At 51.6% G+C, this 15,823-nt stretch overlaps 1 protein-coding gene across 4 annotated transcripts in view; it reads right to left on the bottom strand.

Moving 5' to 3' along the window:
* Positions 1 to 15,823, bottom strand: part of ITGAE (integrin subunit alpha E) — a 151,868-nt gene that overhangs the window by 86,965 nt on the left and 49,080 nt on the right. For 3 of the 4 annotated variants that reach the window (XM_029611310.1, XM_029611307.1, XM_029611309.1), the window contains 5 exons: positions 14,540 to 14,664; positions 13,214 to 13,365; positions 10,475 to 10,628; positions 9,041 to 9,191; positions 297 to 422 (listed from right to left, as the gene is read on the bottom strand). In XM_029611310.1, coding sequence (XP_029467170.1) covers positions 297 to 422; positions 9,041 to 9,191; positions 10,475 to 10,628; positions 13,214 to 13,365; positions 14,540 to 14,664 — 708 coding nt within the window. The remainder of the gene's footprint in view (positions 1 to 296; positions 423 to 9,040; positions 9,192 to 10,474; positions 10,629 to 13,213; positions 13,366 to 14,539; positions 14,665 to 15,823) is intronic. The other variant, XM_029611308.1, reaches the window with a different exon arrangement.

Here is a 15,823-nt window from a genome sequence, read left to right as displayed (position 1 = left end):
AGCTACCAAGGTGCATGTAGAGAAGGGCATCCAAATGGCAGGGCTGGTCTAAACCTTCTCTCCAGGAAATGGGTCACCAGGCAGCTCTGCCTTCTTCTGCTCCACTTTCAGCTCCTTTTGAGTAAAGGGCCCAAGGAGTTCAAGTAGTACCCCAGAGTCTGGCATGGGATCCCAGAAATGCAGAGGCACAGCAAGCTAGTGTAGCAAGCATGGCTTATGGGAATGCAAGCAGGAGCCGGACAGCTGCATCCCCGGCCCCCACCCATTATACCTTTCAATCAGAACTCCTTGCTCACCTTTCTCATCTTCTCCCCTCCTGCCCTGCTCTCCCTCTGTGTCCTTCCTCCTTTTATTGCTCCGATGGTCTTTATTAACATCATTACTGCTTTGTGGCACCCATTTGTCTCCTGGAAATTCTTCAGCTAAAACATAGGGATGGGTGGGGGAAAGCACAGTCATGTGAATAAACATTTTCTCTAAGGAAGAAGAGAAGTAGAAGATTGAAAGCATTGATAAACCTCCAACCTATGGGTTGTCAGATTGTGGTTCATCCCTTCTTACCTCTCTTTCTGGGCAGCTCTCTGCGAATGCGGTGGTTCTCATTGACCAGAAGATCTTCAACTAAAGGAAAATTAGTTTCTTACCTGATCATTTTCGTTCCTGTAGTACCAAGGATCAGTCCATGACACCTGGGTTGTGACTCCGCACCAGTAGATGGAGACAGATTAAAACTTGTGGGCGGAGCCATATATAAGCCCCTGTGCCAGTCACAGCCCCTCAGTCATACGTAATGTCAAAGTAGAAAATCCAAAAGCCAACATAGCTAACTATAGAAACTCACTAAGAAAACGAAAACAACTCCAACACCCCTACAGGAAAACAGACTCCCCAACCGGGAGAGCGAACAAAACAAGGGGTCAGCGTATTAAAAAACAACAATGAGCGGACTCTCCGTTACTATAGCGCAACACTGCGGGCGGGATCCTGGACTGATCCTTGGTACTACAGGAACGAAAATTATCAGGTAAGAAACTAATTTTCCTTTCCCTGTATGTACCAGGATCAGTCCAGGACACCTGGGATGTACCAGAGCTAAGTTACCGAGGGTGGGAAGCAGAGAGTCCCGCTCGGAGTACCCTCCCTCCAAATCCCCCAGCATCAGTAGCCTGAACATCCAACCGGTAATGTTTAATGAATGTATGCAACGATTTCCAGGTAGCCGCCCTGCAAATCTCTTGAGGCGATACCTGAGAAAATTCCGCCCAAGACGCAGCATGAGACCTCGTTGAATGAGCACGAAGACCCACCGGCGGTGATTTACCACGCAAAATGTAAGCGGAACCAATGGCTTCCTTGAGCCAACTGGCGATCGTCGTGCGGGACGCAGCAGAACCTTTCTTTGGACCCGATATCAACACAAACAGATGATCCGTCAACCGAAAAGAATTTGTGACCTCTAGATAGCGAAGAAGAGACCTCCGCACATCTAGCTTTCTCAAGTCCCTTGATTTCGGGTCAGAAGACTCCCCTACCGCAAAAGAAGGAAGTTCAACTGATTGATTCAAATGAAAAGCCGATACGACCTTAGGCAGAAAAGATGAAACGGTCCGCAAGGAAACCCCCGAATCGGAAATACGCAAGAAGGGCTCCCTACAGGACAAAGCCTGCAACTCGGAAACTCGACGAGCCGACGCAATCGCTATCAGGAATACAGTCTTCAACGTGAGATCTTTGATCGTAGAACGCTTCAGAGGCTCAAACGGAGCTGAGCATAAGGCCGAGAGCACCCAGTTGAGGTTCCAAGACGGACAAGGGAACCGCAAAGGAGGACGGAGGTGTTTCGCTCCCCTAAGAAAACGGGAAATATCAGGGTGGAGAGCCAGGGAGACTCCCCTGACTTTACCACGCAAACAACCAAGCGCCGCCACTTGGACCCGTAGGGAACTGCATGCTAAACCTTTGGCCAGCCCAGCCTGGAGAAAAGCCAAAATATCAGGAATAGTAGCGGAAGTGGGATCCAGACCCCACTCTACGCACCACTCTTCAAAAACTACCCAGACTCTAACATAAGCCAGAGATGTAGACTGCTTCCTGGATCTCAGCAACGTGGCAACTACCGCATCTGAGTAACCCTTGCGCTTCAATCGATTCCTCTCAAAAGCCATGCCGCGAGACAGAAGTGATCCGCATCCTCTAAACAGACGGGGCCCTGACGAAGGAGCCCCGGAAACCCCTGTAGACGAAGGGGCGGCGCCACCGACAATTGGATCAGATCCGCAAACCACGGACGGCGCGGCCATTCCGGCGCCACCATGATCACGTTGGACGGGTGCAATTCTATGCGCCGCAGGATTTTGCTGATCATGGGCCACGGTGGGAACACATACAGTAGCACCTCCGCTGGCCAGGGAAGAGCTAACGCGTCGACCCCTTCTGCTCCTCTTTCTCGGCGACGACTGAAAAATCTCGGAGCTTTTGAGTTGTTCCACGTGGCCATCAGGTCCATGTGGGGCGTTCCCCAAGTCCTGCAAATGAGAAGAAACGCTTCTTCTGCCAGCTCCCACTCTCCCGGATCCAGGTGATGCCGGCTGAGGAAGTCCGCCTGGACATTGTCGACTCCTGCTATGTGAGACGCAGTGAGATCGCTGAGATGCCGCTCTGCCCAGGCCATCAAGGAACGCGCTTCCTCCGCTACTTGAGGGCTTTTCGTCCCGCCCTGGCGATTGATGTAAGCCACGGTGGTAGCGTTGTCCGACAATACTCGGATCGCCTTTCCTCGTACGAGGGGTAGAAAAGCTTGCAATGCCAGACGGACCGCCCTGGACTCTAGGCGGTTGATAGACCACCGGGTCTGATCTTCTGACCACAGACCTTGAACCGATTTCCCTTGGCAAACTGCACCCCAACCGGAAAGACTGGCATCCGTGGTCACCACTGTCCAGTTGGGAAGGAGAAGAGATACTCCACAGGAGAGATGTTTGGAATCCAGCCACCAGCTCAGGCTGGAGCGCGCCTGACTGTCGAGATGGAGTGGAAGATAAAATTCCTCTGAAATCGGTTTCCAGCGGGAAAGACTGCAGCGGCCGTAGGTGAGCGAATGCCCAAGGGACTAACGCCAGCGTGGAGGCCATCGATCCGAGAACCGTCAGGTAATCGCAGACTCGCGGACGGTGCTGAGACAAAAGACGTCGCACCTGAGACTGTAATTTGCATATCCGTTCCTGAGAGAGAATCACTCTGCCCCGTTTTGTGTCGAAGACGGCTCCTAGATACTCCAAGGACTGAGTGGGTTCCAGATGACTCTTGTTGTAGTTGACCACCCAGCCCAGGAACTGCAAGAATTGAAGCACCTTGGCTACCGCCTGCCGACACAGGCTCTCTGACTTCACCCGAATCAGCCAATCGTCGAGGTAAGGGTGAACCAGGAGGCCTTCCCGACGTAAGTGCGCCGCCACCACCACCATCACTTTCGTGAATGTCCGAGGCACTGTCGCCAGGCCGAACGGAAGAGCCCGGAACTGGAAGTGTCTTCCCAAAACCGTAGGAACCGCTGGAACGCTGGTTGGATGCCCACATGAAGGTATGCTTCTGTGAGATCTAGTGACGCAAGGGATTCTCCTGGCCGCACTGACGCGATCACCGAACGAATAGTCTCCATCTTGAAGTGAGGGACCCGAAGGCATCTGTTGACTCCTTTGAGATCCAGAATGGGTCGGAAAGTGCCGTCTTTCTTGGGAACTATGAAGTAAATGGAATAACGGCCCTTGCCGTACTGATCGGCCGGAACTGGAGAGATGGCCCCCAAGCTTTCTAGTCTTCGAATGGTATCTAGCACCGCCGCTTTCTTCTTGGGATCTTTGCAGGGCGAGACCAGGAATTTGTCCACTGGGATGCGAGCAAAATCTAACTCGTAACCGTGTCTTATCACGTTGAGGACCCACTGATCCGACGTAATGCTGGCCCATTCCTCGAGGAACAAGGATAGACGCGCCCCCACGTTTGGGACAACGTGCTGAGGACGCAAGGAGGGATGGGCCGGCCGAACTTCATTGCGAAGGCTTGGACCCCGCACCCGACGGGGTACCTCCTTGCCTGCCAAAACGTTTGCCTCGAAAGGACTGCTGCCAGTGAGTGTTCCGAGAAGAGGACGGTCTAAAAGAAGACCCGGTGGATCTTTGCGGCCTGGACTTTTGGGGTCCCCGGAAACGAGCTCTGGTGGAAAAAGAAGAGCGCGCCCGGGCCCTATCCTCTGGCAGCTTAAACGCTCGGTTCTCACCTAGGGAAACCATTAAGTCATCTAACTCCTTTCCGAACAGCAATTTCCCTTTAAAGGGTAACGCCCCGAGGTGAGCCTTGGACGAACCATCCGCCGCCCAGTTGCGTAGCCAAAGAAGACGGCGTGCCGACACCGCTGCTACCATGGACCTAGCTGAAGTGCGTAAAAGATCATGGAGCGCATCAGCTCCATATGCAATAGCCGCTTCCAACCTATCTGCTTGGGAAGCCTCCTCCGGAGAGAGATCCGCATTAGCCTGCAATATCTGGGCCCAGCGCAGACTAGCACGCATAGCAAAGTTCGTGCAAATGGCAGCTCGTACTCCTAGGGCGGAAACCTCAAATATCTTTTTGAGTTGAACCTCCAACTTTCGGTCCTGAATATCCCGGAGGGCTGTTGCTCCCATGACCGGGATGGTAGACCTCTTCGTGACAGCGGAGACCGCCGCATCCACCTTCGGGAGTCTGAGGAGTTCCAACGCCTCCTCCGGTAAAGGGTAGAGCTTATCCATGGCTTTGCTGACTTTCAAACCCAGCTCAGGAGTATCCCATTCCTTGAAGAGGATATCCGTGGATGAGAAATGAAAAGGGAAGGCGACCGCCGGCCCTGTGAGGCCAAGCAAAACGGGATCCATGTTCGCCTCCTGGCGGACCAGCACTGGGGGAGCCTCAATCCCCAGCTCCTGGAGAATGGCTGGGATGAGAGGTGACAGTTCCTCTCTGCGGAATAGCCGCACCACCTTAGGGTCATCCCCGTCTAAGGCCTGTGCACCTTTCCCTGCACTAGGCTGTGCCGTTGCATCCGGTGCTGACGTCCCGGCCCCCATCAGGGGCTCTTCGGAGGCCTCCGTATCCGTCCCGGGGGAATCCTCGGAATCCGATTCCTGCGGCAGCCCCCGGGGAAGCCGCTTCCCCCGGGACGAGCCCTGGGTGATCTCCGTACCCTTCCTGGCCTTCTTTTTCCGAGGCGGGGACTTGCGGATAGCAGTACGCGAGACATCCCCCCGTATGCGCTTGCTGCGCTTATATCTGAGGACTTTGCGCAGTAACAGCGCAAAGTCCTCAGAAAATTCTCCGGAACCCGTTGAATCGCTACTCGAGTCCCCCGGGGACCGAATCCCCTCCGAGGGGACCTCCCTCGCTTTGTCACGCTGCGGGGAAAGCGCGGGAGGTAGAGACGAAGCCCCCACAGTCTCTCTGGAAATTTCCCGGCCCGTGGCCAAAATGGCTGCCACTCCCGCGCTAAGCGGGAACAGGTCCTGAGGAGTGTTAGAGGGGCCCCCACCTCGCGGCGGCGATCGCGCGACCCGGGACCGAGCTCTACGAGGTGCTGCTGAGGTGCCCTCATCACCCGGGACACAAGCCGAACAAAGGCTGTCCCGGGAGAGACGCGCGCACGCCGAGCCGCAGGCCCTGCACTGTGAACCGCGAGGCATGCCGGCGAACGCGGGAAAGCAGAGACGCGAACAGAAAATTTACCTCAGAGGAATAAAATTCAAAATAACCAAAACGGCGCAATTCGGCGACCTCCCCCCTGCAGGCGACGCCCCCCACCGACCGAAACGGAACGGCAACGCCAAGGAACAGAGAGCAGCAAAAAAATAAAAGTAAAACTTTTTTTTTTTTTAACAGAAAAAGAAAAAAGCGCTGTCCCTGGTTCTGAAAGCCCTATTTCCTGCAGGGGTGAGTGAACCAGGCTCCCTGGTGTCACCCCTGACGCTGCCACTAGCTCAGCCGGGTCCTCAACCCTGGCAGCGGCCTCCACCGGGGGAGGGTAGTCCCCTCAGGACCTCTCAACTCCCCTGGGAGGCAGGGCAACCGGGAAAGAATTAAAAAGAAACCCAATTTAGCCCAGAACAATTAGACCTAACAAAAAAAAAAAACTAATTCAAAAAAAACCAAAAAACCAAACCTGACAAACACCAGAATCAGGTCAGGAAGGGCTGTGACTGGACCTGCACCATCTACTGGAGACAGAGTAAGACTGAGGGGCTGTGACTGGCACAGGGGCTTATATATGGCTCCGCCCACAAGTTTTAATCTGTCTCCATCTACTGGTGCGGAGTCACAACCCAGGTGTCCTGGACTGATCCTGGTACGTACAGGGAAAGAGCGAATAGCACATTTTCAGTTTGAGGTCTACCCTCCTCCACACCATGCAAATGAAACATCTGAGCTGATATCACAATCTTGAGGTTCCTGAACATACCCAGATCAGTCCAGACTGATGCATTCCTACCAACAGATGGAGGCAGAGAACAAAAACGTTGAGGCACTGTTACATAACACGAGGTGCCACCTGCAGTCCCTCAGTATTTCTCTGTCTCCAGCAGATGGTAGAAGTGCAAACCTGCAGTCCTGACAGATCTGGAGTAGGAGATTTGGAGCTGCTCCCCGAGGTGTCAGGTTCCTTAGTGGCCATCCCTCAGGTTGAGCCGAGTAAAGGGTGGGGGGGGGATTGGATATCCCTGGCTGTAGCTGCCCACTGATTCCAGGGCCCCTGATAGCCAGGGGACTGGCTCCCTCTTCGTGCCCCGAGGTCCCCTCCTGCCTGCTACTGGCTCCTTCAGGGAAGTATCCCCTATGGGGTTTCCTTTTTGCCTTTTTGTTTCATTTGTAAGTTTTTATTTAAAGTTTTGTTAAAAAAAATAGTTTAATTTTTTTCTTATAAGAATCGCTGCAGTTGACATCTGTAAGTGTTGAGGGAGTGGGAGCTGTGGGTGCCGGCGTGTTTTCTGTGACTTCCTCGGTAGGGATCTGTCTGTGCCTGTGTGCCGTGGCTTGACTGGGTTCCGGGCAGCCATTTCCTTTTTTAGCACCTTGTTCTCTCTCTGTTACCGCTCTGGTCTCGCAGTCAGGGCTCCCCGGTGGGGATCAGTTCATTGGGGTGCCATGGGCTTGGTGTTTTCAGAGCCGTTTTCATGCGCACGTTTTTCCCCATGACTACCACTCTTCTCGCGTGCCATTGGAATCTGTGCAGCGACGCGGCTTTCCCGATTTGGATAGAGGAGTCCAGTCATGTGGTGCAGCTTATTTCAAAACAAAGCATGAGCTTCATCCACCACGGTCTCTTGGTCGGCCCACCTAAATTCCCTCTCTTTGTGCATATGGTGTGCCTCAGGGGGAGAGGGATCCTCTGCTAATGGTCCTAGAGCCTGGAGGGCCCCTCGCTCGGTGGGGCCCGTGGTGGGGTCTAAGGTAGGGGTATCCATCCTCTCTGCTCCCGAGGGGGATTGCAGTCAGGGGGCCCCAACAGCCCACAAATCAGGTGACTCCCCTCCACCACTCTCTCCTGCGGGGCAGGGTCGCGAGGATAGTGATGATGAGGGGACAGTCTCAGAGCCCAGTAGCCTTGAGAGGGTAGCTGTGGGGCCACGGGGATTTTTCTTCCGAATTTGTTTTGCTTATGCACGAGGCCTTTCTGGCCAGGAAAGGCAGCTAAGCGGAGACCCGTAGAGAAGACTTCAGGCCCATCCAAAAGATCTCGTGCAGCCTCAGCGTGCAAGAAGGCAGGCAATAAATACCCCTCCCAGCAGCAGAAGCGTGCAAGAAGGCAGGCCATAAATACCTCTCTGGCTGTATGTGTGCGATATATACAGCATGTCTGCCTGTGACTGTATATGTGATACATACGTTTTGGCTGTATGGATGAGATATCATGCCTGGTGGAGAATTCAAAATGGCCTCCGTTCCTGCAGTTACGTGACCCGAGGGCTGCACAAGGTCTGAGCTGTCTAGACATGCAGATCTCTGGGCGGCCGCACCGGCTGCGTCCTTCCTCCTTTTTGCGGGCACCAGGAGCTCGGACGGTCTCTCCCCCCTCCCCCCTAAGATGCAGGCCGCACAAAGTCCGCGGCGATTCAGTCGCACGGGAGTCGCTCCACACGCGCGGCAGGCCGACCCCCTCACCATCGGTACGCGGGAAAGACAGCCACCAATGAACCCCGAGAGGAAACCCAGAAGACCGCCCCACGCAAACACCCGATCGGAGGGAAGGAAGGCAGAGAGCCATCTTTACCGCTCATGCTGCTCCTGTCTCTCACTGTTACTGCTTTTTTTTTTTTTTAAAAAACAACTTTAATCGGCCTCACAAAGGGCTCCTGCTCCTAAAACTGAAGAGAGCTCTCCAGCATAATACAGCAAGAAATTAAGAAAAAGGAGAGTGAGAGGGCAGCAAACTGAGCCAAAGGAAAGCCACCGAAATGGCCTCGTGAAGGGGAGGGATCTGGACCACCAGATTTGCACCCCATGGCCAACACTGGAGCGAGCGTACAAAAGAATCACTGACCCCCATCCCGTCCACTTCAACCAAACAGGGTAGGGATCCCTCACTAGGACCCCGACCCCTGGGATGAAGGCTCACAGGAAAAACAGGTAGGAAAAAAAATACTGGGCAAGATAAAGAAACTGCAGGTTTATGCACCAGGCACCGTCTGCAGGAGACAAAGAAATACTGAGGAATTGCAAGTGGCACCAGGGATTAGAAGCAGCGTCAGTTTAACTTTCTCTGTCTCCATCTGCTGGCAGGGATGAATAAACCCAGGAATCTGGACTGATCCGGGTATGTACAGGGAAATATACTGCATGTCTCCCTGTGATTGAGTGGCCGTGATATAATATAATCTGGAGTTAGCTTGCTGTCTTCCCTGCACCCCCATGCTAAAGAACACAATAAAATCTCAAGGCCTGACCTGGGATCCATGGAAGCAGAATTCATGTGTGATTACAAGAAATAGGAGGAAGCAAAGGACGACCCACAGCTCACCTTCCACCTGAATGATCTTCTGCTGCAGCATGGAGAGAAGCCCATCCAGAGCCGAATAGTTGGTCATTCGAAATAAGTGTTTATCATCAGGATCTGACGCGATGAGCTCTAGCTCCTGCTTGGCCTTTGCCTTGTTAAAGGTATCACTAACCTTGAAAGAAGAACCAGGTCACAGAGTAAAAATCAGTCACTAGCTGAATTTAGCAACAATTCCATCTCTTATTTAAGGAACAGGTTAATCCATTCCTGGTTTTACTCTCCCTCTCCCCCCACTGCATGCATGCACTTCTGGGTTTGATTTTCGTAAGAAAAACAAGACTACATCTCCCAGAATGCAATGGTGGATTGGAACAGAATTATTGGTAATCCTACAGAAATTTGTCCAATCCAGAATCCCATACTAAGGTCATAAAGATTTATTTTAACAGAATCCTCTTTAGCTCCCCCTGACTCAGGGTTGGCCAACTCTGGTGCTGGAGAGCCACAGCCAGGTCAGGTTCTCAGGTTATCCACAATGAATATGCACGAGATAGATTTGCATACAATGGAGGCAGTGCATGCAAAAATCTCTCTTGCATAGACATGGTGGATATCCTGAAAATCCAACCTGTTTGCCTAATTGAGGACCAAAGTTGGCCACCCCTGCACTAAATGAGCCACCCTCGTTCTGTGCATGGGATCTTATAAAGGGGGATGGTTCTGAAACAGATACAGAGAAAACAAAGCTGCTGGCTGACTGGAGGAGAGGACGCTGCCAGTGATGCTGACCACTTCAGTGACCCCTCCTCCCTGGGAGGGCAGCAGGGTATGGACACTCCTTAAGGTAGTCCAAGAATGTCATTACTAAAGGTTAAGGACCCGATTGCTGCAATCTGATCAATCTTTCTCAGTATCTCTCTTCTTTACACGACAAACAGGCTGATACAGTTCAGTGCGCTCCAAAGGATTGCATCAGCCCCCAAATGCGTCTGGATAGAATGAGGCGGCACTGAAGGCATTTTTGAGGCGGGAATAAACTTTAGACATGGCATCCTGGCCAGCTAAAATTACAAGTGGAAGTGCGATCAGAAAAAGTGGCCTCCAGGTCGTAACGTAATGCGAGTATATTCAGTAGCAGATGTTTCCGGATAAGTCCTGCTGAATATCCTAATAAAATACACGCGTAACTTCACCCAGTCATCTTACCCGCCCACCAGCGCTATGTATATCAACCTCTGGCTGCAAAACGATCGCCCTACTGCAAGCATCAACAGCTTTGGGAAGAAGGCCCAGCTCTCTGCTCGTTCTGCCCTTAGCAGGTTCTCTGAGCCTTAACAACGGCAGAAGCTGAAATGCTCCAGATCCTCGTTTGTGCATCAACCTTCAATCTCTGAGTGCAATAGTGCCGCGTCTGTATCCTTCCTGTCCCCCCGTACACAAGGTTACGCTGCATACCCCTATCACATAGCGCTCAACGTCTTCCATTGCTGGTGAGTTGATCACATCCGGTAAAGACATAGCGTCCCTGAATATCTCGCCGTCGGTCAGGACCACAATGATTTTCATTGCTCCTTCCTTGTGTCCGTGCTTTTCATTGAAGATCTCGGTTCTAATGAGAATGCAGTGGCAGAAAGAGCATTTCATTAACAGCAAGAAACAATTATACCAAAAAACCAAAGTTAGATGTGGGGGGGGGGGGGACGAAAGAAGAGTGCGGGGATGGAGAAGGGGAGTGAAGGTGGGCGCAGGGGAGGGCTACTGAACCTGGGGAAAGAGAACATTTCAGGTATGGCTGTCCCTCCCCACCACAATTGCATAGCATTGACAATCTGGTGTTTCGGTTCATGGAGGTGTAGTAATATGACAACAAGGCAACGTCAAAGGAAAAAGGAATAAGCTCCTTACTGGAACAGCTGGGGAGGGGTGAGGAACGGTTGCTGCAGCACAGGAGTGAGGTGCATGAGCTGTGTGTGTGTGGGTCTCAGTACTGGAATAACAGGGGGTGCTGGAGACCAGGAGTGAGGTGCATTGGCAGAGCTGTGTGTGTGGGTCTCAGTACTGGAATAACAGGGAGTGCTGGAGACCAGGAGTGAGGTGCAATGACATAGCTATGTGTGTATGGGTCTCAGTACTGGAATAACAGGGGGTGCTGGAGACCAGGAGTGAGGTGCAATGACAGAGCTATGTGTGTGTGGGTCTCAGTACTGGAATAACAGGGGGTGCTGGAGGCCAGGAGTGAGGTGCAATGACAGAGCTATGTGTGTGTAGGTCTCAGTACTGGAATAACAGGGGGTGCTGGAGACCAGGAGTGAGGTGCATTGGCAGAGCTGTGTGTGTGTAGGTCTCAGTACTGGAATAACAGGGGGTGCTGGAGACCAGGAGTGAGGTGCATTGGCAGAGCTGTGTGTGTGGGTCTCAGTACTGGAATAATAGGGGGTGCTGGAGACCAGGAGTGAGGTGCAATGACAGAGCTATGTGTGTGTGGGTCTCAGTACTGGAATAACAGGGGGTGCTGGAGGCCAGGAGTGAGGTGCAATGACAGAGCTATGTGTGTGAGGGTCTCAGTACTGGAATAACAGGGGGTGCTGGAGACCAGGAGTGAGGTGCATTGGCAGAGCTATGTGTGTGAGGGTCTCAGTACTGGAATAACAGGGGGTGCTGGAGACCAGGAGTGAGGTGCATTGGCAGAGCTGTGTGTGTGGGTCTCAGTACTGGAATAACAGGGGGTGCTGGAGACCAGGAGTGAGGTGCAATGACAGAGCTATGTGTGTGTGGGTCTCAGTACTGGAATAACAGGGGGTGCTGGAGACCAGGAGTGAGGTGCATTGGCAGAGCTGTGTGTGTGGGTCTCAGTACTGGAATAACAGGGGGTGCTGGAGACCAGGAGTGAGGTGCAATGACATAGCTATGTGTGTATGGGTCTCAGTACTGGAATAACAGGGGGTGCTGGAGGCCAGGAGTGAGGTGCAATGACAGAGCTATGTGTGTGTGGGTCTCAGTACTGGAATAACAGGGGGTGCTGGAGACCAGGAGTGAGGTGCATTGGCAGAGCTGTGTGTGTGTGGGTCTCAGTACTGGAATAACAGGGGGTGCTGGAGGCCAGGAGTGAGGTGCAATGACAGAGCTATGTGTGTGTGGGTCTCAGTACTGGAATAACAGGGGGTGCTGGAGACCAGGAGTGAGGTGTATTGGCAGAGCTGTGTGTGTGTGGGTCTCAGTACTGGAATAACAGGGGGTGCTGGAGACCAGGAGTGAGGTGCATTGGCAGAGCTATGTGTGTGTGGGTCTCAGTACTGGAATAACAGGGGGTGCTGGAGACCAGGAGTGAGGTGCAATGACAGAGCTATGTGTGTGTGGGTCTCAGTACTGGAATAACAGGGGGTGCTGGAGACCAGGAGTGAGGTGCAATGACAGAGCTATGTGTGTGTGTGGGTCTCAGTACTGGAATAACAGGGGGTGCTGGAGGCCAGGAGTGAGGTGCAATGACAGAGCTATGTGTGTGTGGGTCTCAGTACTGGAATAACAGGGGGTGCTGGAGGCCAGGAGTGAGGTGCAATGACAGAGCTATGTGTGTGTGGGTCTCAGTACTGGAATAACAGGGGGTGCTGGAGACCAGGAGTGAGGTGCATTGGCAGACCTGTGTGTGTGTGGGTATCAGTACTGGAATAACAGGGGGTGCTGGAGACCAGGAGTGAGGTGCATTGGCAGAGCTATGTGTGTGTGGGTCTCAGTACTGGAATAACAGGGGGTGCTGGAGACCAGGAGTGAGGTGCAATGGCAGAGCTATGTGTGTGTGGGTCTCAGTACTGGAATAACAGGGGGTGCTGGAGACCAGGAGTGAGGTGCATTGGCAGAGCTATGTGTGTGTGGGTCTCAGTACTGGAATAACAGGGGGTGCTGGAGACCAGGAGTGAGGTGCAATGACAGAGCTATGTGTATGTGGGTCTCAGTACTGGAATAACAGGGGGTGCTGGAGACCAGGAGTGAGGTGCATTGGCAGAGCTGTGTATGTGAGGGTCTCAGTACTGGAATAACGGTGACTGTTACTCACAAGAGGTGGTGTATAGAAGGGGGTTCTCACAAGAGAAGATTAATGGCAAGGTTTCTTTTACAAGAGGTGGAATATAGTGGGGATTGTTAATCACAGCAGCAATGTTATTTGCAGGATGCGGCATCAGTAGCATTGTAACTCACAGGACATGGTGTATGGCAGAGGCTGTTTTTGTCACACCCCCAAGCTGTTTTATGCCCTGAACTTTCTGTAAAGCAAGTTGACTGTTTCGGCTTTCCTCCAGATTAAATTCTGTCTGAATTTCTCCTCCGTACTGCACCACGGCAAACTCGCACTGAAAAAAATAAAGAGCAAGGAAGATGTCACCTCTCCATTTAATGCAGTGGTTGTGCTTGTACTGAGTATCCCGATAGCCCTGGGCCGACACTATTGGTCAGTAAGATGGGGGTAGAGTCCTTCGTGCTGAGTCTTTGCCCAGAGTAAGTGAGGGTTTGCTCAGGAAATCCAGATCTGCACCTTTCTTTCTCACTCATACACAGTGTGCTCGGAGCTCGAATACACCAGGCTGCCACACCGTGCTTGGCATCACAGGTACATGATGGCATCCAGGACAGTATAGCTTTACATTTACAGTCGAAAGCACCAAAAGAATATTATTCACAATGAAATGTGAAACAGATACTGCTAAAATGTGCAAGAGACAGATACTGAGGCCAGGCGTAACATTAAAATTGGAAGCTTGCTGGAGAAACAAAAACTCAAAATCTTTTCAAGTTATTTGAAGGATGAAGCCTGTGAGGGAGCTGCTTGGGCCACTGGAAAACCAAGGGGTAAAGGATGTACCCAGGGAAGAGAAAGGCAGAGCAGAGAAACGAAATGCATTGGAAATCTGTTAGATTTACATGTGGATAAAGGTGTTTGACAAAGTCCCTCATGAGAGACTCATCAGGAAATTAAAAAGTCATGGGATAGGGGTCAGTGTCCTATTGTGGATCGGTAACTGGCTAAAGCAGTTAGCATAGAGGAGTTTAAAAAGGTTTAGACAAGTTCCTGGAGGAAAAGTCCATAAACCATCATCATCCGGGCAGACGGGAAAACCACTGCTTATTATATAAAAATCAGATAATAATAATAATCCCTGGTTGGATCTACTCTTTAGGATCCTGTTGGGTACTTGGGACCTGGGCTGGTCACTGCTGGAGACAGGATACTGGGCTTAATGGACTTTTGGTCTAACCCAGTATGGCATTTCTTATGTTCTTAATATGGGATAGTGGTAGTGTAAAGTGAGCAGATATTGCTATATTCGTCCTGTAGGTTTTACTAGACGTGGGAGAGTCTGCTGCCTTCTAGGCTCACATCGCTCTCAGCCCGTCAGAACAGCACACTCTCCCTTGGGTTAGAAGTGATTGCCACTGGTAGTCTCTCCATTGGTCCAGTAAGATCTATTACAGATTTTATTTAGACTATTACAGACTGGAAATAATTTGGAGCCCAGTGCCTTCTACCTCAACACATTTCTCCCAAAACGTCTTCATCATGTTGGAGATAAAGTCCTTGGCCCTTTGGAAATCTTCATGCTCAATGCTTCCTGATCCATCCAGAACGATAGCGATCTCTGTCCCAGAATCTTCTAAAAGCAGAAGGAGGCAGAATGAGAACACAGCATCTGGAGCAGAACCTGCTTCCTTGTCTTTTTTATAACTGCTTGTTTTAAGAAAGTAGAGCTCTGGGTCGTGCGTCACGAGAAAGGGGGAATGTGGTGAAAGCAGCATTGAAGCACACTGGATTGCCTGAATATTTTTGTGAATGAGTGTGAAACTGACGTCATTTTGACCTACAGAAATGGGGAACTGTCCTTCTCGGTGCATGACTGGTGGCCCCCTCAGGTCTGCATTTTTCAGACGTGTAACTCCCCAGAATATACTAAATGACGAGGACCCTGAGGTTCCTATTGGAAGATGAAGACCCTGGGTCTGTCCTGCTGGCTCAAGGGTTAATCATCTCCTCTGCTCCTAAGACTGAGACTAAACATGCAGTTAGAGTAGCACTCACAGCGACACCCACCAAACAACCAAAGAGGAGCAAAAGAAGTGATGGGAGATAAAAGAAATAATAAACCAGGAAAAGTGCTGCAAAAAAGCGGTATCATTCTCCCTCCCAATGCAAGCTGTGCAAGATGGTTCCCTGATGAGAGGCAGATGAAGAAAAGAGGTCTTGTAGAGTCCCACCTCAAGAAATAGACCTAGCAAGAGGCTGAAGCTGATCTGGGTGTTTGAACCATAACTGACATTATTCCCTAGAAATAAAAAAAACTGACAGCTTGGAAGCCAGGGCAGGATGCGAAAAGGACCTTACTCCAAGTATGAGATCCCTCTGCTCAGGGCTACAGAGGGATTAAACTATTCAGCAGTCCACTATACCCTCAGCCTTCCGCCTGTCCACTGAACTGCCCAGTCACCCCATTTCTGGAGAAAAACCTTAGGGCCAATCCTGGCTCTTGAACTTACATTCTTGTGCATTGTGGGATTGGTAGTCTTGCATCTTCCATTTCTAACCAACACTACGGCTACCAAGGTGCATGTAGAGAAGGGCATCCAAATGCCAGGGCTGGTCTAAACCTTCTCTCCAGGAAATGGGTCACCAGGCAGCTCTGCCTTCTTCTGCTCCACTTTCAGCTCCTTTTGAGTAAAGGGCCCAAGGAGTTCAAGTACTACCCCAGAGTCTGGCTTGGGAGCCCAGAAATGCAGAGGCACAGCAAGCTAGAGGAGAGAGCATGGCTTATGGGAATG

Source organism: Rhinatrema bivittatum, chromosome 8, assembly GCF_901001135.1.
Source record: "Rhinatrema bivittatum chromosome 8, aRhiBiv1.1, whole genome shotgun sequence".
Lineage (NCBI taxonomy): Eukaryota > Metazoa > Chordata > Amphibia > Gymnophiona > Rhinatrematidae > Rhinatrema > Rhinatrema bivittatum.
The sequence above is the reverse complement of the archived record's forward strand: the minus strand, read 5'-3'. Positions and strand labels throughout refer to the sequence as shown.